The following is a 26,771-nucleotide window of genomic DNA, read 5'->3' on the forward strand; positions in this document are numbered from 1 at the left end:
CGAAGGGGGGATCGGGTTTCCTGGCCCGAGAGGTGCCCGCGGCCTGGGAGCTCCTGCTTGGCGCCGCGGCGTCAGAAGGCTGCGCGAGCCAGGAGAAGGTGCCCTCGGCCGAGCAGGGGCCGCGCGTTTCCGGCAGCTGGGGAGGGGGAGGCAGCCGGCCGCGTGGGGAACGGGCCCAGAGCAGGGGTGTGGGGGGACGCCGCAGGAAATCGGACCCTTCCTAACCGGGAGTAACTCCGGGCTGGCGCAGGCACCCAGACTGTGCAGGAAATGCAGGGATTGGGGGCGGGGGTCCTCGCCCCGTCGGCTTTTTATCCCAAGCCGTCTCTGCTTGATTGATTGGATCGCGCCAGCTGCTGCTGACGCCACTTCCCCTGCTGATTCCCACTCTGAAATCTGAGATTGCAGAATCCGTGTTTCTGCTAGGGTAGTCCTCCCCGTGTCCTGTGGTGGGACCGGGCGGGGACCCGGGGACACGCCGGCCTTCCCCTGCTGGCTTTGTGGCTGTTTATAAACAACGACTTTTGCAGCTGAGATCTCAGGCTCCCTAAGGATGCAGCCACGTGATGGGGGGGTGCTTTCCCTGCGATTCCTGTGGCCCTGCTGCTCATCCGTGTGTTCCCGGCTAGGGAGGCGGGTGTGTGGAGTGAAAGCTCTCCGCCAAGCGCAGGGCCCGGCCAGACCCGCCCCCTCCCCCAGCAGCAGGAGGGAGTGGAGTCCCAGCAATAGCTGGCTGGGGGCTGGGGAGACTTCAATCGCCCCGTCGGAAGGGTAGCAGCAGATGCGTCCACGCTCGCTCTCCCTCCCTCCCCCTTGGCTGGGTAATCCATCTAGGTGCCTGGAGCAGGCAGCGCCGGGCTGGAGCCTGCAGTCTGCTCCCGAGGCGCTGCAGAGGAAATGTAGGGCCACGGAGACAACCCCGACCCCCACGCCAGGCCTGATTTCTTCCTGCCTCCCCGTTGCTCCTCCTGTGTTCCTTTTGCCCTGGTGGCGTCTCCCCGCAGCAGCATCCTTGACTATTCTAGGGGCAGCAGGCGTTATGTCTCCTTCCTATGAGTGGCCGTGTATCCCCGGCTTCTGTTCTGTGGCCATGGGCAGTTGGCCTACAGCTGGTGGGCTATGAATGCCGGCCCTGCTCGAACTCAGGCCTGCAGTTGCTTATTGCCACAGCTGCTCTCTGCCCCATGGGTACTAGTTAGGGACCCTCTCTCACTGGAAGCCAAGGCAGCATACTTTGGGCATCTGGCTGTCTCTGAAAGTAACCTTCCATCGCCTCCCATCTTGAGTGGCTGCAGGCCTTGCTTTCAGGAAGTCCCTGCTCCCAGGAAGCCCCAAGCCTGAACCCATGCCGGCCTCTTCTGTGTGCCATCTACCACGCAGAATCTGCATTTGTCACAGGCTGGGTGCTGCCGACTGGGCTGCTTCCTCAGCACCTCCTGGTGATGTTCAGGACCTAACTCCCGTTGCTTATGGGGGCTCAGTTCTAGAGTGGCACAAGCAGCCCCATCACTGTGCCCACCTTGCCTTGGTCAAATCAGTGGATAAGAGAGCAACTACTCTTCCCTGTGGTCATGGGTGGGCATTTTCTGACCAAAAACAGCAGGAGCTATGGTGGAAGGGCCCCCACGGCTCATCCTCTCCTCTTCTCCCCGATCTTCTACATCCCCTCTCAGTGCAGACATCCACCAAGGCTGCAGGTGACAGCCTCCTGGTCGAGGGCAGCCTGCCCTTTGTTCTGTGGGGCTCTGTGGGAGTTGTCAGGCCGACTCCTCCACGCCCCTCCGTGGGTCGGGGTTGTCACCCACTGATTCAGTCTGCCTCCGTTGTGGTCTGGCAGGTGCGTGTGCGTGTGCGTGTGCGTGTGTGTGTGTGTGTGTGTGTGTGCCTGTGTGTGTACGCGTACCTGCTCTGGGCACCCCTCTAGCCCCTGTAGGTGCTTAGTGACTACTTGTGAACCAATGAAGCATCTTTGGGGCTTGGCTGAGAGCCTGGACGTGGGCTTAGAGGTGGGCCGATGTGTGTTGTGACCACTCTGCCTTTTCTCCTTCGTCAGATCCTTTCTGGATACGAGCCAGGTGCCTTGTCCTGAGCTGAGCCCCCTGATGCTGTCTCCCACAGGGAGCATGTGGCTCTGTCCTGCGTGGAGCTTATTCTTGTAAGGTCTCATCGCACCACTCTTCGCTGCCCAGACACCCCCAGTGTGCCAGGGGTGCAGAGTTCATGCCTGAAGCTCAGCCTGTGGGTGCCATGAGGTCATCTTCCTATTGCATTTGGCTTGTCGGACCCTCTATAAATGACTGTGTCCATTTTTGGGCCTCAGAAGGGTGGCTGGGCAAAGTCAATCTAGGGTAGAGCCTGGGTCAAATGACTGAGGATTAGAGGTTGGCGGGCTGCCCCTTGGGGGATGGAGTGGCTGGGGAGAAGGACAGCTGGGGTGGGGGTAGAATCTGGCCTGCTGGCCCCTGAAGGTCTGCAGGCCGGAGTCTTGGTGGAGAGTACGTGAGGAGGCTGGGGCTTGTTCCGGTGGAGCTGGGCCAGTGATGGGCATGGGAGGAAGGCCTGCTGGGGTGGGAGTGTGCACTCCGCCTGTCGCCTGTGGCTGAACAGCCCTGAGCCTGCCGGGAGTGGTGCAGGATGGACAGCAGGGAGCACCAGCTGGGAGGGGGACACAGTGCTGCCAGGCCAAGCAGATGCTCCCTCAAGGTAGGGGCAGCAGTGGTTATTTATAGGACCCTGACGCTCGGCTGTGCACGGCACCATGTTCTCCTCCACGGTTCCTCATGAGGTAGGCATGGCAACCTCACAGCTAGAGTTGGGCCTGTGCGCTAGGTCCATCCTTGAAGGAACCTCAGGAGCAGCCACACTACACTGAAAATGGGGTGCACAAGGGGCGGGAGGAGCAGGTGGGCATGGGTCAGGCAGCCTGTGTTACAAAGCTAGGAGCCCACGAAGGTGCTGCTTTTGCACAAGCCTCTCACCCTTCCCAGGCCCCAGCCCGGAGGAGCTGCTCCCTTCACCCATACGCCAGTCTCCCCATCTTGGTGTGCATCTCTGCCTGAGTATCTCAGGCCTTTTCCTTGCTCCCCAATGCAGTTGTCTTTTGCTTGCTTCTCCCTCTCCCTGCTTTGGGCCTCTTCCCTCAGGTTTATCCAGGCCTCTGCCGCACCTACCTTCCAGCCTTGGACTGGCTTCCCAGTTATTTAAGTCGATGGTTCATGGCTCTAGGAGAGAGGGCTTGGAGCCTGGGTGTGCAGGGGCCTCTGTGGGCATTTGGCTCGGATGAGGAGACATGGGGAGGGTGGGAGAGAGGCCTGCGGACCTCCCTGAGACTCCTCAGGCCTGGGGCCTCCATGCAGTCTGCTGGCTCCAGGCAGGGCATGAGCCGGGCTGACTGCTTTGTGTAGAGGCAGCTGAGGGGAGGATTGCTGGGAAGGAGAGGGGGCTAGGCCAGGCTGTGGAGGAGTGCGGACGGTGAGGATGCCCACTCCCAGAAGAGCTAGGCCGGCTGAATGGGATGTTTGGGCCGGACCTGGTCAAGCTTTGAATCCTGGGAAACCTTTGTACCCCTAGGATTCAGAGGAGTGGGGCCTGATTGCTTCCTCCCCGCTTCCTCACAGATGGCCCTGTGGGGTGTTTTCTTATTTGTGCTTTCTGGCTCCTAACCACACCTTTGCTTTTGGACTGGGCAGTCTGGGTGCCACACGTTCCTCGTGTGCTGTAACCTGGGGCTTTTGCCACGAGGTGTCCCCCCCACCCTGCCTCATGTGGAGCCTTCTGTCCAGCAAGACACCGTGTGGAGGATGAAGGAGACGGCGTGGGCTTGGGGGACCCATTGGCTTTGGGACTGGGCAAGTGGCCAGACATTCCCAGGCCCCCTTTCTTCGTGTACAAACTGAGAATGATGATTGTTCCTCTTCCTGTGTATGCTGCCGAAAATAAAGCTCTTGACAGGTGTGTGGTTCACAGCAAATGCTCATGAACACCCCCTCTGTGGGCGACCGGCACTGCTGAGTCCTGTTGGAAGCCCTCCACCCCACACCGTCCCTCTCCCAGTCTCTCCATGGGAGCCCATTACAGGCCTCTGTAGACAGCTAATTCCTGCTGAGCCCGTAGCTGCTCAAGGCTTAGGATGTTGTCTTAGGCCCGGAGTGGGGTGGGTGTGTGTACGCAAGTGTGCATGAGAGTGGTGTGTATGGGTGGTCTGCGGCATGGACTCAAAAATCAGACCACTTAGAGTGCATCTCAACTCATGCATGTATTCTGTGACCCTTGGGTATGTTTTTTCCTTTCCTCTTCTCTGTATTTTTTAACTCTGATAAAGTGGTGATGGTGTTTGAGTAGACAATCATTTATTCACACACACATTGAGCACCTACTATGTGCTGGGCACTGTGGCAGGCTGTGGGGACCCAGGGGTTGACTGGCAGAGCTGCCACCCTTGCCGGAGAGGCAGGCTCTGTACGAGTGACTTGTGTTGGGTAGCTATAGGGGTGGGAAAGCAGGAGCATGCCTGGTGTCTGAGACCATGCTGGTGCTGAGATTTCAGATGTGTCTGTGGGCGTGGACACACAGTGAGATGGGTGGGCTGCGGCCGTGGGAAGCTTCCTATCTGATGCCTGGTGTGTTGTGTTTTTCTAAAGCTGTCTCTTTGGCAAGTCTCCTTTTGGGATTAAAAATGCAAAGAAAAGGACACTAACCCTGACACTGTGGAAGGAGAGAAGGCCCAGGCAGATGTGCCACTCGGGTGGGTGTTTGTGCAGGGCCAAGTGGATGGGACTTGCTGCCCAGGATGTGGGCGGGGGAGGCAGGAGGGACTGGAGGACCAGGAGGAAGGTGCCGATGATGTCAGAGATGGGGCGGGCACTTGTCAGATTTCGCCCCAGAGACTTGGGCGTAGAGGAGGAATACAGTCCCTGAGCTTTTGTAGCTGGGGCTGCGTCCTTGCCCTGCGTTCTTAGCCTGGACCAGTTATGCTCACCTCTCCGAGCCTGGCTTTCCTCATCCGAATTAGGGGTAATGACACCCGTTCCCAGGGTCGGTGCGGGGATGGGAGGGAGGCAGGTGGGAAAGCGGCCAGTCAGGGCAGGGTCCTGGAGCCACGGCGGGGTTCAGCTCCTCTGGGCTCTGGCCATGAGAGGGGCGCGGCCTGTGGGAAGCCTGGCTCACAGGCGTCTGCCACCTCCCTGCAAGGCCGCGGTGTTGTGCGCGAGCCATGGCTGACAAGCGTCGGAGCTGTGGACGGAGAAGAGAAAGGCAGGCTCTTCTTGCCCCGAGAGAAGCTCTTTCAAATATTAACCCGATAGTAGAAGGGGTGGGTTACATCAGCATACCTGCCTCAGCTGTCGCCAGTCTGGACGGTGAGGACATTAGGGAGACACTTTCAGCCAGGGGAGAAACTGAGGCCCAGCCCAGCGGTGTGGCTGGCCTTGGGGCTGTCTGGGCCACACTGTTGTGGGGTGAGTAAGTGGGTCCGGCCCAGCGAGAGGCTTTGGAGACTGCAAATGAGCTGGAGGTCTAACTCCCAGGCCTGCCCACTCTTAGACAAGATTGGGGGACCCTACCTGGGCTCTGGTGTACACTTTAGAGTGTGTGGTGGGCTCCTGCTGCTGGGAAGGCCTAGGGTTTCTAGACCTTAGCGCAGAGATGGGTTTCTGCATGCAAAAATGAGGACAGACAAAACTCTGTGTGTGTGTAGAGCACGCAAGTGTGTGTTCTCAAATAATAAAAACTATATGCGGTTCATTCCATCTAAAGAAACCCTCTTTATTCTGAAATTACACCCTGTGTTCTTTTGTTTTGGCCGCTGCTACAATGTTTCTTTTATGAAATAACCATATTTGTGTCATTTAAAAAAATCCTGTGGAGAAAATAGCCCTGCTGGGGACCAAGCGCAGGCACCCAGGGAGCACTGGTGGGTGGGGAGCCCCTGCAGCCCAGGCTGGAGCAGGTCTGTGCGTCTCTGCTCCTGAGGTCGCTGTGCCATCCACACTGCCAGCCCGGCACACAGTGGGTGCTCTGAGTACGCCTTCGTCCCTCAGCATTGCTGGGTGATTGGTTCCAGGTATCTTACAGATACTAATGCTCAGGTCCCTTCTGTAAAATACTTGCCTATCACCTACGGCCTTCTGTGCACCTGGTGCCTAAAACAGTGGCAGTTCGATGTAAATAGTTGTGATACCTACCGTATTGTTCAGAAAATAATGACAAGAGAAACAGTCTGTGTATGTTCAGTGCAGATGTAATTGCTTTGGAATATTCTGATGCCAGGCTGGTTGAGTCTGAGGATGCAGACGCCCAGGCTCGCTGTGTGTCTTGCACGCAGGGATGCACTGTAAGGCTGCTTCAGGCAGTAGAGAGATAGTGCTGGCTGTGGTTGAGATAGCCCGGGGCTGGGGGGCTGACTGGGCTTCTTTCGGGGTGCAGGGGGCCCGGGGAGGGATCCTGTGACTTGGGATTCAGTGCGGGTTAGACTAGAGGGTGGTGATCCCACCCCGCCTCTAGCGCCTGGGGTGACTCAGACCCCTGCCCCCCGATCAGATGGCACGGGGAGCTGGCTGCCCAGGGTGTGGTGGGCCCTGCCTGTGCTGGGAACCAGGTTCTCGTGATTGTCCAGGGCCGACCCAGGGGGTCTTTCCTGGTTTCATGCTAGATGCCAAATAGGACTCCTTCTTGGTCTTTGGCAGAGTGGTGCTCATCAGTGGCTGTGGTACCAGGTGCAGACTGGGGGTGGTTGGTGCGGTTTGCTGGACCTGAGTCCTCACTGTTGGGGTCAGGGAGCCCGAGGCCTCGGATGGATTCCTAGCCTCTCTGCTGAGCTCTTCGCCTGAGCCCTGCGCCGGCACCTTCGCCCCACTCCCTGACCCAGATCCTGAGTGCTGCGCAGATGCAGTGGGATTGGGGTCACAGCAGGGGTGTGGAGCCTGTGGACACGGCTCGGATGCTGAGGACTGTCCCACGTGTCCCTGGGAGTGGGCATTTGAGCTCCTGTGTACTGTGCAGGGAGGGCATGTGCCTTGGGGCTGAGCCTTGGGTCCTCCTGGGACTGAGTGGGCGGCCCTAGGGAGGCTTCCTGTCCTCAGAGCCTCAGGGCGCCTTTGTTAGGGGATCCCTGCTGTCTCCCCACAAGGTCCTCTTTTTGTGTGTTACAGCATCTTCTACTGAAGGAGACCTGGAGGCTGCAGCTGGGCCCATCCCATCACACCTGTCCTGTTGTCTCCTCCCTGGTGTCCTGGTCCCTCTGGCTGGGAAGTGAGGGGTCAGTGATGGTGCTCAGGAGAGAAATCCACCCCTGCCCGGGAGCTCCCGGCCTCATGCACGCTGCCATCCAGGCCAGGCCCAGAGAGCCCCGGGGCACTAGTGCTGTGTGTGCGCTGGACTGGCCGGCAGGAGGGCCTTGCAGAGGTGTGGGGCTGAGCTGAGGCCTGGGCCGGGAGGCACCTGTGGGGGGCGCATTTGTGGCGGCAGGGGAGCTGGATTCGGAAGCTCGTTCCGACGACTGCGAAGTATGAGTGTGGCGTGGGTAGGTTGACCGGGCCAGCGGCTCTGCTTCTTCTGCAGATATGGCCTGAACCCTTCTTCTTGCTCCGAGTTGAGGCTTAGCAGAAGGCTCTCTGTCCTCCTGTCCTGGGGCTCCGGAGCCTCTGGCTTTCTGGGTGGTGGTGGGGGGGAGGAGGCCCTGACTCCCCGGAGAATCCTGGCATTTCCAGGAAAGGTCAGGGGTTTGGGGAAAGGCTGTGACCCTGCAGTCTACCTGTCAGGGCTGGTGACCCCGACTTCTGAAGGGGCTGGAGGACAGGGGCCTGCTTCAGGGCCCAGGTGACAGGAAGTAGGGTACTTCCGCTGGGCCTGGAGAGCAGGTGGCTGGGTCTGTTCCCCCTCCTTGGCACCCCATACAGAGGGGCTGGACACTGACCCAGATGGGAATGGGGTGCCCCTTTGCGCCTGCTGGGAGCGGGGAAGGTCGTAAGAGACCGAGTGGCCCTGCCAGCCGTGAGGACCCTGGCTGCAAGCAGGGGTGGTGAGGGAGTCTCGGTCTGGGTGTGGACGGAGGCTCTGGGCAGCGGTGGCTGGTGAGGCGGGTTGGGGCTTCCACTGGCACGTGGGCTGGAGGACTTTGCTGAGAGAGACTTCGGGACCAGGGGGGATGGGGCATGGGAGCCTTTGCTAGCTCAGCCTTTTCCCCAACAGCTGTGATTGCTTTCTTTGGACCCTTTGCTCCGCTCCACCCCTCCCTAGGACTCTTGCCAACACGCCTGGGCCCTTGGCGAGCCAGGGCCAGCCTCTGAGCACTGAGGCCCGACCTGCCACTGGGAGTCCTGGGCCGAGAGAGAGCTGTCAAGGGGGACCCCTGGTTCCCATCCACCCGTCAACTGTGGGTCCCCTGTTTCTCTGGTCTGATTGGCATCAGATGCATTACTCCAAGTCAGCCAGCCCCTAGGAAACTGGGGCCAGATATGTTGATGGGGTGGGTGGGGCTGCTAATGTGAATCCCAGACCCAAAGGGAGAAGAGAGTGAACGAGAGAGACGGGCGGAGGAAAATTCAGGGCGTGTTGGGAGAATGAAGAGGCTTTAACTTTCCTAGAGAGGAGGGAATTCGCTGTGCAGCCCTGGAAGTCGCTTGCTGTCTGAGCTCATTTCCTCCTCAGTGCTGAGTGGATGGGGAGAGTTTTCCACCCAGGGCCTTGGGTGAGGGCAAAGGTCGTCCCCAGGGAGACCTTGGGAAAGCCCCTGCAGCCCGCAGGCACACATCACTGTGGCTTTTGTGTTCGTGTTTGTAGCAGAACTGCAGTGCCCTTTACATTTTCTTTTTCTTCCCTGTATAGACTGGAAAAGCTAAATCGGGAGGTGGTGGCATCACTTTCCTGAGCAGGGAGTCAAAGTCCCCTGAGTTACACCTTGATCAAATGAGTTGGTCTCAGCTGGCGGGGGAGGTCTGCAGCAGGAAGGGGCCAGCTGAGGGGCACGGAGTGAGTCACCCCTCTGTCCACCCATCCGCTGGAGAAGCCCAAAGTGCAGCGGACCTGTGTTCGACCCTGGCATGGCCACAGAGCCTCAGTCTCCATTGCCGATGACTTCCCTTCTGGGGTGGGTAATGGCAGCCGCCATGATCTTGCTGGGTCCCGCTGGGTCTGGGTGGTTCAGGAGGACATGGCTGTTGTGGTGTCTTCACTGAGCTTAGTAGATTGCCTAGAACCATCACATTTGCTGCCCCCGTTTTTTCTCTTTGTGCCCTCTGTCCCAGACACGACTGAAGCATAGTTCCACCGGACAGATAGGAACTTTGAGGCTCAGGGGAACCCTGGAATTTCCTCCTCCTTGGGCCACAGACTGAGCCCCAGGCTGGCCTTTGTGCTGCTGTCTAACTCCCCATTCAGGGAATTCAAGGAATGAAAAAGAGGGTACTATTAAAGGGCAAACAGAAGCCAGAATGGGAGGCTGAGGCAGGAGGATTGCAATTTTGAAGCCAGCCTAGGCAATAGAACAAGATTCTGCCTCAGAATAAAAAGGACTCCGGATGTCGCTCAGTGGAAGAGGGGAGTGCCCCAGGGTTCAACCCTAGTAGTGGGTGTGGGGGCGGCAATAAATGGAGTATTGCTGTGTTTCACGTGAAAGTCAGCGTGTGGGCTGCCTTTGTCAGTGATCAGCTGGTGTGTGCTGGGGGTGGGGTTAGGAGGAGGAGGGCACCTTACAGAGGTGGGCTCTGCAGTGCTGGGGACACCCAGGAACTCTGTGTAGGAGGTGAGGTGCAGGGGACCCTAGTGCCCAGGGGACTCAAGAGGCCTCTAGGGGCCAGGGCCCAGCCTGAGCAGAGCCGACCTGATTCTGCCCCCTGAGTCCGCAGGTTTGGGGGAGAGGAGGAGATCAGAAGCTACCTGTCACCTCCCATGGAGGAAGGACTGGGGGAGTCTGGGGAGTGCCAGCGGCCCAGGAGCTGACTTAAGGACAATGAAATAGCCAGAATGTGAGCTGAGCCTTGTTCTGAAGTGAGACACAGAATTTGCGTTTGCTGAACCCGGGACAGGGCCCCAACGTTGTTCTTTTTCTGAAGTATAAGCTAAGCCATGACAGGGGTTTTTGCTGTCCCCTCTTCCCTCAAGGACTCAGTGAGCAGGGTCCTGGGAGCAGGCCCAGCAGGTTGCAGTGTCACCATCTCTCCGGTGACCGGCCTAGCCCTGTCCTCCTGGTTGAGTGGCCTGCAGGAGGCTGCAGCCAGGAGGCGCCTGGGGTCTCTCCTGAGGACTTGGGGCCGGCCCTGCTCCTGGAGGACCCCATGAGCCAATCCCAGGCCACCTGGGGTCGACCGCTGAAGCTTCTGAGAGATGGGTGTGGGCGTCAGGGCCTGGTGGAGAAAGCTGCGTCAGCGCTGGGGAACCTGGCTCAGCCATGAGGACAGGAGCCATAGCCCTTGAGGGTCACCCTGCCCTCCGTGCGGGGACCAGGGAGGTTGAGCTGGAGCCCCTGAACATGGAGGTGCAGGGGCTTAAGACAGTCAGTGGGACTGGGATTCCAGGCCTCGGATGGGAGGGTGGGTGCCTCCACTTTACACTCGGGACCCTGAGGGTCGAGGGACCATCTTGTGAATCCAGCCTGCACTGGGACCAGGGGTGGAGCCCTGGCTGGTGGGGGTGTCAGACACACCCTGCCCTCTGTGTGTGACCTCTTGGGCCACCATTCTGAGTTCAGGCCCTGGCCCATCAGTGGTGCAGGGGTCCAGTCCCAGCTTGGGACCCAGGTGCTGAAGTGTGGGAGGGGAGAGAGAGCCTGCCTTCCTCGTCTGCTCTTGCCTGTGGTTGGCAGGTTGGGCGAGCTGCTCCAGCACACAGGGTGCTGTGTATTTTCTGGGGAAGAGAGCCCTGTGAGGAGGGGGCAGTTCGGGATGAGCCCGGGGCAGCAGGCACAGAAAGCTTCGTGTATTGCCAGTGGGTACTGGGGGCTTCTGCCTTCTCCCCGGTGTGTGGGCTCCCTGGGTTCACTGCCTCAGCTCTCCCGGAGCCTTTGGAGGAGGCCTGGATTATCTAGTAAAGGGGCAGGGCTCACACCCCAGGAACCTCCTCAAATGGGAGACTGGGTCAGGGGCGGAGGGACCTTTCCTGCATCAGAGGCAGTGACCTGCTCAGGGGTGCGGATTGGTCAGTTCTCTGGCTGCCTCTGCATCATCTTCTCTTGGTGGCTGGCCCTGAAGGCTGAGTCTGGCTGGGACTCCAGGAAGAAGGTGTGCAGGGCATCCTCAGTCCTGTCTCTAGGCTGGGCAGCAAGCTGGCAGGGCCAGGACCAGGACCAGGGCCAGGGCCAGGGCCAGGGGCACAGTCAGGCCAGAGGAAGTGGCATGGGCAGAGCTGCTTCGGTGTGGGGGACACCTCCAGATGGTGCCTCATGGTCCTGGGCTCTGTGGCTAGTCCAGGGCTGAGACAGGAGGCCTGTGTAGTGCCAGGAGACCTGGTCCTGGAGTGACCAGAAGCTGGGTGAGCATGGCCTCTCCACAGCTGCACCTTGTTTTGGTGGGCAGAATGGGGTGGGAGCTTCATTTCTTTTTTAGAGATGAAATCTAACCCAGTTGCCTTGAATACTCCCATCTTCTAGCCTCAGCTGCCTAAGTAGCTGGGATTACCGGTGTGTGCCACTGTGCCTGGCTACATTCACTCATTTGGATAACGAAAATAGTAGTACCATCCGAGACAATGACAGGGTGTCGGAGGTAAGCAGCTCTCGGCATCATTTAATCACAGGAGTGGAGACGGAGGACTCTGATCCCTGTGTGTGTAACTGATTGCAGTCTAGGTCCTGCTTCTCAGACAGGAACAGAGTGCAGAAGAAGGGCCAGAGTGTCTGGAGGGACAAGTGAGTGTCCTTGGGCCTGGGCAGAGTCAGGGGGCTGCTTGGAAGAGGTGCAGCACCGGTGAGGCCTGGCATTGCTGGAGGGAGGATTTCCTGGCGAGGAGGGCAAGGGTGCCTCAGACAGCCAGCTCAGACTTTGCTTGGCCTGACAGGGTGGAGATGGGTGAGACCCTTTCCTGCCCGCCTGGGCCTTCTGTTCCCACACCCGGCTGGGCTGCTCCCCACTGGAGCTCGGGGTTGGGCAGCAGGCGGATGCACTGGAGGAGCTGAAGGGCTTCGTTTATGGCCAGTGCCCAGGCCGGGGCCCAGAATAGCACCCATGCCTATGTGGGGGCACAGGTGGGGCTGCTGACAGCTCCGGACAGGTGGGTGGAGGCTGTGGCCAAGGGTGGGGCTCGAGCCTGTGGAGACATGATGTCCTCTGTGGGCCGCACCCACCGGGCAGAGGGGGCATGGGGTCGCTCTGTGTGCCTGCACTGGCCACCAGCCTCTGGGCCTGGCACCGAGGGCAGAATAGGGAGGCCCAGTTGGGGCGCTGCGTCGCGGTGCCGGGCTCCTAATGGCTGGTGTTGCTGGAAGGGGCTGGGCTGGTTGGATCTGCTGCCTGCCGATTATCAGAGAGGACCAGGGTCCCTGTGGAGCTGTGGGCCCAAGGGTGCTTGGTCCGAGAGGGGTCGTGGAGTGGCTTGTGGTCTGTGCTTCCTGAGGGAGGTAGAGCGTGAGCCTGTGAGTCCTAGGCAGGGGCTCTGGGCGGCAGGGGCTGGAGAGCAGACAGGGTGGGCCCTGGGCAGGGTTGGCCGCCTAAACTTTTGGGCCCAGTGAGGAAATCCCAGGTCAAGAGAGGATGGGATAGAAAGGGAACCAGTGCCCAATCTGTGTCAGGCTTTCGTGTCTGCGTGGGGAACATAAACCCTCTGGGTGGGAGGTGTTGGCTTAATTTATTGAAGAGACAACAGCGCAGAAGGGTGAGGTTACTCTCCAGGGCTGTGAACCTGGGCCTGCTGCCTGCTCCCCACCCTCCCACCACCAGGGGTCCCCAGCCAGCCGCCCGGACTAGTCACTCAGGTTGGCCACCCACCGCCCTGTGCTGGGCAGGGAAGGGATGGGGGGGCGAAGATGGGGAGTAGGTGTCCGGCCTTCTCCTGATGTGCCCCACGGTGTGTGAGACTCCCCGCCTCCTTTGCTCACGCTTCTGTCGTTTGTGTGGCCACTTATCACCGTCTCCTGACCGTGCCGAGGCCACTGTTGCCTCTCACCTGCACAGGGAGAGGTCACCTTCGAAAAGGCGTCCGACACAGCAACCCAGAGCGTGCAGAGCGGAAGTCAGCGACTTGGCTCCCAGCTCTCCCGGGATGCCTGCTTCACGCTAGGTTTCTGGAGCCAGCAGTGCCTTCCCTGACCGCCGTGTGGCAGTTTGTGTAGTGGGTAAAGGGTTGAGACACTGATACCAGGCTTGGGGTTGGGCTCCTGATGCCTCCTTTGGCTTTGCTGTGTGGCCCCGGGGACCTTTAAAAGCAAGGCCTCAGTGTCCTTATCTGCAATGTGGGGGTATAATGGTTTTCTCTCATGAGGTTATCAAGGGGGTTAACGAATCACACCAAGGGGTCAGCACAAAACCTGGCATCTGGTGTTTTGGGGCCTCCTAATCCTGTCCCCGTGCTCTCACTCTCTCTTCAGCTGTGCTTGTCTCACTTATCCATGGGCACCACTAGTCTATACCTACCTCAGGGCCTTTTCACTTGCTTTGTGCCCTCTTCCTGAGGTGCTTCCTCCAACATTCCATGTATCCCTCAGGCGTCTGCCCAGATGCTGCTTCTCCGCATCTCCCTCCCCAGCTATGCCCACTCTCTCCCTTTCTTTCTGGATTTTTGTTCAGAGCTGTGCATCCTCCTGAAGGAGCCTTAGAGCCCAGCTTCTGGGCAGAGGCATTCCCTCTTCCCTGCAGAACAGGGCCGGGCAGACTGCGGCCCACAGGGCACATTCTCAGTTCCAGCCAAGGCCCTCGCTGTTGAGGGGTTGCTGGGCTGAAATCAGATGAGAGCCGCACTCCCCCCAGACCTGGTGCTCCTCCTTCCGAGAGGCGTCTGCCCCCAGGGAGAGGTGGCGCAGGAGAGCCAAGGGTCTGGGAGCACTCGGCTGTGTGTAAACTGTGGCCGCAGGGCTGCGGCTCCCTCGGTGTGGCCCTCCTCCCTCTCCTCAGGACTTTGAAGGCCCTCGGCTTCCATCACCTCCCGGCCTTGGTGGGGCAGCCATGCTCCGCCCCCCAGGCGCACCCCTGCCGCTGCCCAGGGCTGACTCCGGTGGTCCTGCTGTGTCCTGTGTGGGCCTCCCCAGCCCACCCCGGCTTCCTGTGGAGTCCAGGTAGCCCCACCAAGGCTTGCTTATCTGCTGCCTTGCCTGGAATTCCAGGCTTCCTGCTGAGAGGTGGGTTGTGAGTGGGGAGACCCTGTAGCTCGTCTGATTTCTCCTTCCTGTCCTTCCCTCAACCCCCCATTTCTTGGGGGGCGGTTCAGCTGCCGGGCACTGCAGGGGGGCAGCTGGCTACCCGTGCTTTGCTTTCTGAGCACCCCTTGAGTTTCCAGCTGTGGGGCTGACACAGGTTTATTCCGTCAGCTGAGGACGTCAAAAAAAGCCCAGTGTTGCTTTTCACTGTCACTCGCCTTTCATCCAGCAAAGGGGAAATGACCCCTGAGGGAGATGGTCAGGAGGCAGAGGCCACCGGCTTCCTCAGGCAGCCTGCTGACAGGGAAGCACAGGAAAGTGTGACAGCCTGTGGTGCTGGTGCCTGAGGACTCTTCCACGTGTGGTGGGGTGGCGGGTGGCCGGGAGGGTTCCCCAGGAGGGGCCACCCAGCTCAGTTGGCCTGGATTTGTTTTTCTGGTGTTGTATTTCATTGCAAACATCCTTGGGAATTGTGCATCCTCATCCATAATCTGCCTATGTTGGTTATGTCACCGAAGTGTCTCTTTTCCAGTTAAATGCTTGGAATGCAGCAAGACGAGTGTGAATCTTGGGCAGTAGACCCCACGTGCCCTGTCTGCTATTCCCTGGTGTCTGTGCGTGCAGCTTGAGAGTCAAAGTGGAGTCTGGGCTTTGGAATGGAACAGGTTTGGGGACTTGGTTCTGGTGCTTGTTTGCTGAGTGCAGTCCCTGGGGCTGTTTCTTTATCTGTAGAAGGAGCCAACAGTGACCACCTCAGGGTGACTCGGAGCTGAGCCCGGCTGGAAGGCTGTCAAGGGCGGGGGACTCCCCTTGAGGTGGGTCCTGTGGAGCTCGTAGGGAGGCGGGGTCCTCAGTTGGGATCCATGCCCTGGGCTGGTGTGGCTGGGAGGTGGACCCTGACGGCCCCTCTAGAGTGTGATCTGGGCTCACAGCCCTGCCGGGGGGAAGGCATTTGGATGATGGCTTGTCCCCAGACCGGGGTGTCCTGCAGCCACCTCCCAGCCAGCCTGGGGAAACAGGGCCTGAGGCTGGGATCCCAGAGCCAGCCAGCCGGTGGAGGGGACTGAGGCAGGCTCTGGGTGCTTCTCTTGGGGTGGCCCCCGGTGTGAGTTGGGTAAGGGAGGATCCCCCAAGGTTCTGACCCCCACCCTGCCCCGGCTCCCTGTTGCTCTCCCTTCCTGTGGTTCTGTCTTGCTCTGTTTCCTCATGGTTGGTCCCGGTCCGCTCTTTCCCTTTCGCCTCTTGGCTGCCTCTACGGTTTCTTCTTGGTTCCTGCCACCATCCTGCTGTGTCCTGCTGTGTGCAGAGAGACTAGAGAATCCCTAGGGCCCCTGCTGTGGAGGGTGTGTGTGTGTCACCTCACATCCGGGGCTTGGCTTGTGCCTGGTGTGCACAGCCCAGTGGTCCAGAGGGCTGTGGAGTGTCCTTGCCTCCGGGGGATGGAACACTGTTCCTGGCTCTTGCCAAGGGCTTCCTTAAAAAGTCCCAGTGCCTCTGGAAGGCGGAAGCCAGGCCCGATGGGTGGCCAGCCCCGCACCACATGAAAGCTGAGGGGTTTTATTGGCTGTGTCTCTTCTCTGTGTGTGTGCCAGTCTTGCTTCCTGGGACTGACTCCCAGCACCGTGGGCTCTGCTTCTGGGCAGGAACTTGGGCCACCTCTCCCGCCGTGACCAGGGAGCTGGCCCTCTCGCTGTCTGCCCTTGTTCACCCTCCCTTTCTCCCCACGGCACAGTGGCAGCCCTGGCTCTGCCTTCTAGGCTTAGACCACCACCCGGAGAGCCACCCAGCCCCTGGCTGAAGGGCAGAGCCGCTGACCCTTTCTGTGTGCGTTCGCTTGCCCTGGGGGAGAGAGGCAGAGCCGGCCTGGGCTGGATGCAGAATGGAAGCTGCCTGAAGAAGGCCTGGTCCCAGCCCTGTCCCCTCCTTCACACAGTGGGGCTGCCGCATGCCCACTTGTTACTGCAAGCAGAGGGAAGGACGGAGGCTCTGGCTGGAAGAGGTGCAGATGGTGGCAAAGCCCAGGAGGTGTCTGGCTGAGCTGAAGCCTCCTGCTGGAGGGGCCCGTCCTCCCCTGGAGCCCGCCACGTGTAGTTGCAGCCTGTGGCCTTGGTGCAGGGATGGTGATGGGCACAGGTGTGGGTGCTGGGGCCCGTGGTCTGCTCCCCTCCCATGGCTGACAGATCTGGGTGGGGCTCTGCTGTGCTCAGCAAGGAGGCCAGATCCTTCAGTGTCTTTGCCTTTCTTTCCTGTTGCCAAAGTGAGGGCAGCTGAAGGCACCGTGGGTGAGAAGACGCCGTGCCCACAGTGAGGAGTTCACCCCCCGCTGAAGGGAGTTGGGGCTTCTTTCTCATCACTGGCCCAGCTCTGCCGGATTCTGGGGCTGAGACGGGTGGCCACAGGCTGAGCCGGACACGTCTTGTGGGACTGGCAAGGAAGTGAGTGCACAAAGATCGGGGAAGGCCCCCACTAGCCACATTTGGGACATTTGAGCCGCAAAAAAGCAATGATGGGGTGGATTTATGACACAATGAGTAGAAAATGAAAGCACGAGTTCAGACTTGTGTTGTGGTCAGCAGGATTGGGCGAGGGGATACATGAAATACAGGACACATAATTTATTAGGTTATTTTATGTTGATTAACCAGAGTCAAATACAAAGGAGTGCAAGAGATTAACCGCACAGTAGAAGCCCAAAACGTTCAACTGAGGGCCTGGATCCCAGCAGTTCCCCACACAAGTCCAGCTAAAGGCTTAGAGTCCCAGGCAGTGTCCTCCTCGAGTCCGGCCAGTGGCCTAGAGTATGGTGATGCCTCATGCTCGCCCATGCTGAGGATCCGCACCTGGAAGGCCCAAGGGCAGGGGTGGAAGCCAGAAAATCGATACTCGTGTGATGAAGGACCTGTGCCACCAGGCTGAGGGATCCACTTCGGAGCCAGGAAGTGACGCTCATGGTAAAGGTCAGAGCTCTTCCGAGGTCCCGAGCTCCTCCTCCTCCAAGAGCAGCCTAGTTTGCATCAGGAAAACCATCCAGAGCAAGATTTTCCTAGAAAACAGACAGGCTAAGATCTTCCCCTCCTGTTTTCTTTTTGTGGCTCTTGGTAACAATCTTCAGGGGGATCCTCCACGCCCAGACCATGCTGATTCAGTTCACCTGAGCATTACAAGTTGCCCATTAGTCAATCCACTACCTTACTACCCTATCTGCAAAGACGAGATGAAGAAACTCTTCTTTATGGAATGTTGGGGCTGGGGAGGCCAGGCCGCAGCGGGGCTGGCAGAGGTGACGGTGTCCCTCAGACTTCAGCATGTATACACGTATACCAGGCTTGTTAAAGAGGAAGCAGATCTGGCGGGTCTGGGGTGGAGACTTCCTTATCTTACCAGGCTCTCAGCAGACTGTGACCAAGCTGGTTTGGGCCCCACTCTGAGTAGCAGAGGTGAGTGCTAAAGGCCCTGGGCACAAAGTTGGTGTTGGGCACCCCACAGTGGCACTGATCATCCTGCAGGTAACCAGTTACCCAGAGGAAAGTTACCTTTGTCTCCAGGAGGTCTGACAAACAAGGCTTAGACCGAGCGGGCAAGCATACGGGAAAAACTCGGTGTCAGCACCGAAATGCCCTTGCCAAAATGGTGCTTAACCACAGCTTATCTGGGGGAAATAATCAGATGGATTCTGAGGAAGGGGCATTTTCCAAGTGACTGGTTCGTACTATTTTCGAAGATGTCAGTGTAATAAGTTCAGAAAATAAATAACAGGTGTGTGTGTGTGTGTGTGTGTGTGTGTGTGTGTGTGTGTGTGAATATCTGGATTAGAGCCAAGAAAAGTGACAATCAAAAGCAACACGTGAACCTTACTTAGGTTCCATGTAGAAAAACAAACTATCCAAACACAAGGGACATTTTGGGGGATAAACTAGGGCTATTTGAATATAGACTGTATTAGAAAATACAAAATGTATATTAAATGTGTTGGTCATGTTTGTGATGTCAGTGGTATTGAGCAGAATGCTCTTCTCAGGAACTATGCTAAAGGATTTAGGGTCTGAGTGTTTGGGGTGGAGGTCAGCCCTGCAGCTTACTCTCTGGCAGATGCACAACAAATGGACCCAACTCTGTACGGAGAGAGGTGAAAGCAGGTGTGGCCAAGTGGTGGGTGTTGGTTAGAGAGTCCAGCAGAAAGGTGCATGGAGGGTTATTGTACTGTTCTTTTCAACTTTTTGTGAAGTGTGTATTTTCCAAATAAGAAGTTGGGAGGGGACGATGGTGGCTTTGTAACTCTTCAGCTTCTTTGCCCTCCTCCTGGGTATGCTGGCGCCTGGATTCCTGCAGGTCACTCAGACGCCCTATCTGGCAATAGGCACAGGCCACGCCTGTGCACAGGGGTCAAAGGGGTGAGAGAGCGACTTTCCCCCAGGGCAGAGAGGAGCCAGCAGCAGCCAGGAGAGGGCTTCGGAAGGCCTGGGGCCCGGAGCAGTTTGTGTGAGAGGCGGACGCTCAGGGCCTTGGAGGCTGAGGAGCCCCGTGACAGTGAGGACCTGTGGGGCTGTTCTCAGGACAGGCCACCTCTCCCACGGGGACGCAGGAGTCCCCTGCTCACTTGCACCACTGGGGCCCCAGTCTGTCTGGCCCTGACAGTGAGCGGCTGCTGGAGCGGAAGAGAGGCAGGACTCATCCCACTGGCTTGGGCTCCTACTTCTGCCCACCCACACAGGCTCTGGTCTGGGTGCGCATGGCCTTCTGAAGTCTCTGGGTCTCCAGCTGCAGACTCACAGCCTAGGGGCGTGAGACCCGCAGCTCACCCCCTGTCTCCTGTGCCTCCTGGGCAGTCCCCTGAGCAAGGGGCCAAAGGACCCTGTGCTGTCAGCTGTGGTTCCTGTGGGACAGGATGGGGGTGGGAGTGGGGCGGGGCCAGGCGGTGAAGGAGGTGGGGAGAAAAACCCCAGGCCCCGGGGGGTGGGGTAGGGTCCCGAGCCCTTAGGCAGACTCGCTTTTGGCCCGATTCTGGGCTCCTCTCCTCGTGTTCGCTGTGAAGTGGGCCCAGAGTGGGTGTCTCACTGCGGCCGGCCTGCCTGGGGAGTCTTGTGAAGCCGTGAAGCCGAAAGGGTGTGCATCCTGTCGCTGTGGTCCCCAACCACAAGCTCTGCCGGGAGGAAGGCGTTCGGGGAGACGCCTTGTGCCTGGGCCTGGCTCACTCTGATGGGGTCTCCCTGAGGCTGCAGCTGGACAGGTGCCGGGGGGAGATGAGGAAGGTGAAGACCACACGCCTTTCTGGCAGTCTCAGCAGCAGGGCGGTGAGTGTGCGCGCGCGTCGGGAACATTGAGTGAGGCACAGGCGGCAGGCCCTGCAGGAGATGACCCAAGGCACACCCTGACTGGCAGAGAACCTGGAAAGTGGCCCTGACCCTGTGTCTCTTGGGCTCCTCTCCTGGCCTCTGGGTTTGGCTCTTCTCATTGGCCCAGGATGATGGAAAGTCCCTGCCCCTTCCCAGGGCTGTGCCATTCAGCATGGGGGCCCAGGAAGGCTGGGCACCCCCAGGAGGGCTTAGCTTCGCAGGGCTCAGCCTAGTGAGGCCGCTCAGACCTGCTCTTGGCCTCACACTGTGTGTCGTGGTTTGTGCGGATCCACCTGCTGCTGTCGTGTGCAGGGGAGGACAGGTACCTTGTGAAGAGGGCGCGCCGGGCGTCCTGAGTGAGTGTAGGGTGGGGGACACAGCAGATGATGAAGTGTCTGGAGGGGCAGGGCCGTCGCTTTCCTCTGGGTTTGGTGGCTCTGCATGGACCCACCTAGTGTACGCGGCATGCTGCTCCCGGCCGTATCAGTGGAAGCAGAATGGCCCCGGCCTCTGTCCATGACCTGGGTGTGGCAAGGCCGCAGGACTGAACGGAGGCCTCCTCCCTCCCCTGTTGCTCTCCGGACCCTTGCCGAATCCTGTGGGCCTGGCCTCAGAGGCACTGTGCTGTGACTGTGAGCCTCTCAGTCTCTCTGGGGAACCTGAGCTGTTTCCTGCTGCAGCCACACAGATGTTTGTGAGGGGGTTCCGGGGCCACGTGGGCAGCCCTGTCTGCACTTCAGCTCCTCTTTTGTGGCCTCAGGCTGAGGACTGAGGCGAGGAAGTGCTGACAGAGGCGACACAGTGGCCCTGATAAGGCCTCCTCCACTGCCCAGAGGCACCCCTGCCCTGCTGCCCGGGCCTCCTGTGCTCTTGCCAGGTGTGGCTGGCCCAGGAGCCCTTTCTGTCACCTGATCAAAGGCTGCTGTTTGTGTGGTAAGTGTGTGATGAGTGTGAGTGATGTCCCTGGGCCGGGCTTCCTCCGGTCTCCCGTCCGTGTGGATCCCGGTACAGAGTGCAGACCCAGGCCTTCTTCTATGCCATCCTCTTCCCGCAACTCCTTCACAGCCTAGCTCAGCTGTTCCCCGGACACCCCAGTCCCCCAGAGGTGCATCTGCAAGCTCAGCACAGGGGAACCTTCTCGCTGTTTGTACAGTGGGTGGGACCGGTGGACCCTCTCAGCAAGCAGAGAGGCCGTACACGTGTGTGTTCATGCGTCTCCTGGTGCAGGTGCTGGTGGGGGTGCGGAGAACAGCCTTGTGCCCCGGTTCCAGGCTGGGGATAGAACTGGTGTGGCGAAACATTTGGGTGGTGGCCCCTCCCCAGCTGCTGGGGCCCGGCGGTGTCCTGCTGTGGACAGTGGCAGTAGGAAGTTGGCGTCGAGCAAGGTGGTGGGCATTTGTCCCCATCTCTGCCCTGGGTGTGTGCCCCTCTAACAGCCATACCAATCACTCCTTGGAGACAGGTCCTGCGTACCCAGGCTGTCAACTCCAGGATGGGGCTGAGCCCAGGGCAGGCACTCGTGACAGATGGCCAGGGCAGCTGGCTTCGTCATGGCTCCTGGGCCCAGGAAGAGCTCCTGCCCAGAAAAGAGCAGGAAGGGGCAGCAGGCAGTGGGTAGCATCTGGGCCTGGCTCTGGCCTGGGCACTGGGTGGTCAGGGTTGGCATCCCCAGCAGTGTGGCACAGCTTGGGGTCTTCAAAGGGAAGGCTTGTCCAAGGGCCCGCTGGCCTGCAGGGATCCGTCTCTCTTTGCCATTTACCCACTGCTGTCTCCCTCACAGAGCTCTGGGGTTGGAAGGCGCAGGGCCAGGGAGGAAGGTCAGGAGGACCTGTTGGCCAGGCCCTCTGAGCCCCTTGGTCCAGTTCTTTTTGTGTCTTTCCCTCTTCTGGCCTTGGGTTTCCCTCTGAGGTTTCCAGTTAGGGGTCACAAGTGTGTGTGTCTATGAGTACATGTGTGTATGTGTGAGTGTGCGTGATGGTAAGGGTGAGGCAGTGAGGAGGGAGCTGGGGACTGGAGCAGCACACATCTGACAGACCCGTCACGTTGGGGCCAGCTTCAAGTGACCCTGGCCAGATCTGCCACCTGTCACTCTCGACCCCCTTGGGTCTGTGATGACTGGGCTTCTCTCAGCGCAGTACCCGGGGGCACCTGGTCCCTCATGCTGTCGGAAGCTCCGCCTCGTTTCATTGCTATGGCCAGTCCTGGGGCCCTGCTCATGGGCAGTGGCTGAGCCTCGAGTGGAGAGGCCTCACCCTGAGGCCTTGTCCTGCTGTCTTCTCTGTTTTGTGCTGCTATCGCAGAAGTACAAATGGCTAATAAAGATGTGGAAAAAGCTCCAAATCTTTAGCCAGTAGGGAAATGAAAATTGAAACTTTGTTGCTTGCATCTGGCCCCGGCTGGAAGGCTGTGATCAAGAAATAGCAAATGCAGATTGATGAGCATGTGGAGAAAAGGAACTCCTCCACGCCACTGTTAGGAAGGTGTAACCAGTGGGAAATCAGTGTGGAGGTTCCTCGAGGAACTGAAAGTAAATAACCGTGTCATCTTGCTGTGCCACTCTTTGGTATGTGCCTGAAAGAGTCGGGTGTAGCATACAGCGGAGATACCTGCATACCTGCGTTTATCAGGCATTATTCTCAATAGCCAGGTAATAGAATCAGCCTAAGGGTCCATCAATAGACGAGTTGATAAAGAAAAGATGGTATGTATATGCAATGGAAAAAATATAAACTAAAAAAAATTAATACTCCATTTGGGGAAGTTTATAAAGAAAAGAAACTTATTTCCCACGGTTCTGGATGCTGGGAAGTCCCAGGACAAGGGCCATACCTGGTACGGCCTTCTTAAGAGCCATAGGTGGCAGAAGGCAGCACGTGGGGAGAGTGCAGTGGACAGAATCCGAGAGAGCCAGACCTTGGTGTGCGGGTTCTACATCCATGGATCCAGCCAGCCTTGGAAGGATTTGGGGGAAAACTGACTTCAAAAAGTTAAAAGGAAACCTTGACTTTGCTGTGCATGAGTATTACACCAAATCCACCCAGTGCTGGCAGGTGCAGACACACCTGGCCATCGCCTCCATGCTTTGGAGCTCCGTTTCTGTCCAGCACTGCTTTGAGTGCTGTTCTGCTCACGTCTTGTGTCTCGATCTTGTGCTACGTAGTTAAACCTGTAGTGCTTGTGTCGGCACTAAATGTGTGGGCCTTTTTCTTGTCATTATTCTCCAAACAACATACAGTACAGCTGTGTACCTGGCATTTCCACTGTACCGTGTGCTCCGAGGAGCCTAGAGATTTGAAGTCTGTGAGAGGAGGTGCCTTGGTTCTGTACTGCACCATTATATAGAAGGGGCTTCAGCACCTGTGGGTTTTAGGATTAGGTGGGGTCCTGGAACTCATCTTCTCCTGTGGATATTCAGGGACAAAAAACCACGCTGAAGATAACTACAGTCCATAGGGCTCTGCCCTCATGATCTGGTCACTTTCCATGGGGCCCCACCTCTCAACACTGTGGCTTTGGGGGCTGCAGCGGCAGGAGACCTGGTGGTCCCAGAGCCCAGACTGTGGCCTCGGTGATCAGGAACACTTGCTTCGGCCACTCTGCTTCTCAGGGTAACACCGTTCCATTTTCTCTGCGCCTCGGCAGGTCCTCCAGAAACTGGGGAAGGCGGATGAGACAAAAGACGAGCAATTCGAGCAGTGTGTCCAGAATTTCAACAAGCAGCTGGTGAGTGCGGTGGCCCTTGGCCTTGGGGTGCTCGTGGGAAAGGAGGAAAATGGCAAGAGGTGAGTTGTGGAGTAGGCAAGCTCGGAGGGTGAGCTGGTGAGGTCACGGAAGACTGGCCCTGAGCAGGAAGGAAGAGGGCCCGGCACTCTTGGTAAGACCCAGAAAGAGTGTTGGGGCGTGGGAGGGGCTGGTGGGAGAAGGCAGCAGATGTGGTCAGACTCTGAAAGGGCTTCACGCCAAGGCGAGTGGGGGCTGTGGGTTTCTTGTTAGCAGCGTGGCCTCTGCGGGGCTCAGTGTGGGGCACAGCAGGCTGGATTTGCTTCGGACATCTTGGAGCATGACTGGTACCTGCCTATGTGGCAGGCTCTAGGCTGAGCCTTTGTAGTTGGCTGTGAATACCTCTAAACAACCCAGAACCATTGTTCCCCGTTTGTAGATGAAGCAGCTGGGGCTCAGAGAAGTGAGGTGATTCACCCAAGTTTATCCAGCTTTGGAAGTGGATTTAGATTTATACTGGTCTAGCTCCAAAGCCAGGAGGGGACCCCTAAAGCATCCTTACCAAAACCTTTTCTAGGCTAGGGGTTAGGGACAGGAAGGGGCCTAATTACACTGGCTGCCTGGGGGAAGTGGTTAGGTGCAAGGAAGAACTTACCTACTGGTGGGAAAACCTTGATTACCCTTACTCGCCTGCCCCGGAAACTTTCCTCCAGAGAGGCCAGAGCAAGCCATTTCTGTGGCTGTATCTGCAGATGGTAGGGGGACTGAGATGACTCTGTTGTCTCTCTCCCTGGGGAGGGTAGGGGAGCAGGAAAGGAGGGATGCTGGGTCGTGGTTCCATGGCATTGCCAGTCAGCCGTAAGTGAGTGACAGATGGGTGTGGTGGCCAGAGAGGGAAGCCACAGGAATGAGACTGGGCACGGGAAGGTCAAAGGCTAAGCTCTGCTAGAAATGGGGAATGATGGGCCCCGTAATGGGCCAGCATGGGGATCCAGGCCTCTCAGTACTCTCTGTCTGTGTCTGAAGCCTTGGAAAGCACTGAAGATGCCTACCAAAAACCTCTGTAGCTGGAGTGTAACCTAGGGGTATCCTTTGTAGAGCTCAGACACTCATTGGCTAGGGCTGGGAGCAGTTGGGAGTGCCAGTGACCAACTGGGAGGGACAGGAGAGCAGTTGGGAGAAGGCTGGGAGCATGATGAGAGAGGGTCAGGGAGCACGCTGGGAGGGGGTCAGGGAGCACGATGGGAGGGGGTCAGGGAGCACGCTGGGAGGGGGTCAGGGAGCACGATGGGAGGGGGTCAGGGAGCACGCTGGGAGAGAGACAGGGAGCATGCTGGGAAAGTGTTGGCGCTATTCTGGGAGATGGTCAGGAGCATTCTGAGAGAAGGCTGAGAGCATATGGGAAAGGCTGGAGGGCGAAGCTACACTGGCCTGCCAGAGAAGTTCAGCCCACGAGGCTCTCCGAGGTGGGAGCTCTCACAGCTGCTTGTCCCTCCAGCCAGTGATGGGAGGTTTTTCAAGGTCCAGGTAGGCCCATAATGGGAAATTTACTGCCTTAGTTTCTTCATCTATAAAAATGTAGGCTTGAACAGGAAATTTGCACCCTCAGCTTCTGATTCTGTCTCTTGGAAGCCCTGGGTGTGTTCCCAGGCACTGGCTTCCTCAGGTTATAGGCAGCTCTGAAGTCCTTCTAGAGACCACTGTTACTTGGGTACTTACTATAGGTCAGGTACTTGTATGTATTTTGCAGACATATCCTTGTGATGAGGCACTGGAGGCTCAGAGAGTTTAGGCAACTTCTCAAGGCCACATAGCTGGTTTAGGGGCTTAGGGCCTCAAATTCAGACCCCAGGTCCTTTAATTTACTCTCAAGTTTCTTTTCTGGAGCTGAGCCACAGTGCTGAGGGCAGTGGGCAGGGCAGATGAAAAGCTGCAGCCCCAGAGTAGGGGTAGAGGGTAGGTGGTGGGGTAGGAGTCGGGTAGGGTTGGTGGTCTGGTGGAGGATGAAGCAAGCACAGACACAAGTGCTGAGGTTCCCTGTGGCCTGGTCTTAGCTGCAGCCACAGTGTTGTTCTCCCCGCTTGTCCGTTAGGATTACCCTTCTGGGGCCCTGGCCCTGGCCAGGCAGTCTCTTACTAATTCTTAGGCAGAGGGGCTGGGCAGAGAAGCCAGGGCCTGACTGTGGGCTAGGAGTGTCACCTGAGTTGGGGCTCTGTGCGCCTCAGGTTCGGTGGGGGGCTGGCTGTTCCAGGGCCAGAAGTAGTAGGGAGTGGGCACTTGTGAAATCTCATTAAAGTCTTGGGTGAATCCCCTCAGGCTCATGGCAGCCAGTCGACTTCGGGTTGGGCTGCTGTGAGGAGGGCTGCTGCTGCTGCTGCTGCTGGGGGTTGAGGCAGGGACCAGCTGCAGGGAGTACGGGGAGGCAGCCCCTTGCACATCTGCACACGGTGTAGCCACTCACAGCTGGAGTTGTTTGGGAAACACGAGGCCTTGTGGGCCAGCCCACGGGGCACTCCTTGCTCAAGTCCCTTATAGAGGCGGGCGCTAGGGGCTGGTGGAGAGGGGAGTAGACGTGTGGCCCAGTGGAGGGAGGCTTGGGAAGGGAGGGCTGGGTCTGGTAGGTCCTGTGACATCGGCTGATGCAGTAGAACTGCATCATGGATGTGCTTTAACCCTCATCTCAGCTGACAAAGCATTTAATTGTTGGATCAGGGAGACAGTGTCAGGAGTGGATGGACCCTTCCAGTCCTACCCCCTCAGAATTTCAGAGGAGTCTTGAGAGCTTGGTGACTGACCTTTGGTGTCTTTTTTTGTTGTTTCTTTTTTGGGTACCAGGGATTGAACTTGACCTTGCACTTGCCAGGCAGGTGCGGCACCACTGAGCTAAATCCCTGGCCCTTCTTTTAATCTTTAACCAGGGAGCTTCAGATGCGGGCTTGCACACTTGCCTGTTTATTCGTAGGCTTCCGTTTGGCCGGAGTGATGTGTTGTGTGGTTGGCCTGTGCACATTCCAGACCCTCAGATTCAGCCAAGCACACAGTGACAATATCTGGAAAATGACAATAAAAAAATAATACAAACCAATACAGTTGAAAAACAGTACAGGAGAACCACGATGCATGTGTCGCTTACATCCTGTTAGGTATTACGAATAACTGGTGATTTACGCGAGAGGGTAGATGTAGGCCCTGTGCGGGGAGTGTATCTGTGCATTTTGGACTCTGCAAGGACCAGTCCTCAAGCATTCCCAGAGCCCCCTGTATTCTCTTGGGAACTGAAGGAATTTCAGAGAGGGCTTTTGTTCCTCTCCGCACGCACTCTTTGTTTTATTATGTGAGGCAGTGATTGAAATACTGCACGTGGTGAATGTGTTAAGCTGAAAACAGTTATTACTGTGAAAGGCGCACTGCCGTTGGTCTCCCTCAGAGCACCGCTGTTG

The 26,771-nt window shown here is 58.1% G+C and overlaps 1 protein-coding gene across 15 annotated transcripts in view; it reads left to right on the plus strand.

Annotated features, from left to right (window-relative positions):
• Positions 1 to 26,771, plus strand: part of Bin1 (bridging integrator 1) — a 58,098-nt gene that overhangs the window by 10,938 nt on the left and 20,389 nt on the right. For 13 of the 15 annotated variants that reach the window (XR_004514727.1, XM_033757235.1, XM_033757237.1 and 10 more), the window contains exons 1-2: positions 19,769 to 19,933; positions 23,254 to 23,334. Coding sequence is in view for 14 of the 15 variants with exons in the window: in XM_033757235.1 (XP_033613126.1) it covers positions 19,784 to 19,933; positions 23,254 to 23,334 (231 nt within the window). In the remaining variant the exon portion in view is untranslated. Of the gene's footprint in view, positions 1 to 19,382; positions 19,570 to 19,768; positions 19,934 to 23,253; positions 23,335 to 26,771 lie in introns of those variants that run through there. The other 2 variants (XM_019209515.2, XM_010637674.3) reach the window with 2 other exon arrangements.

This window comes from Fukomys damarensis, unplaced genomic scaffold, assembly GCF_012274545.1.
Source record: "Fukomys damarensis isolate Sample0158 unplaced genomic scaffold, DMR_v1.0_HiC HiC_scaffold_29, whole genome shotgun sequence".
NCBI classification, from domain to species: domain Eukaryota; kingdom Metazoa; phylum Chordata; class Mammalia; order Rodentia; family Bathyergidae; genus Fukomys; species Fukomys damarensis.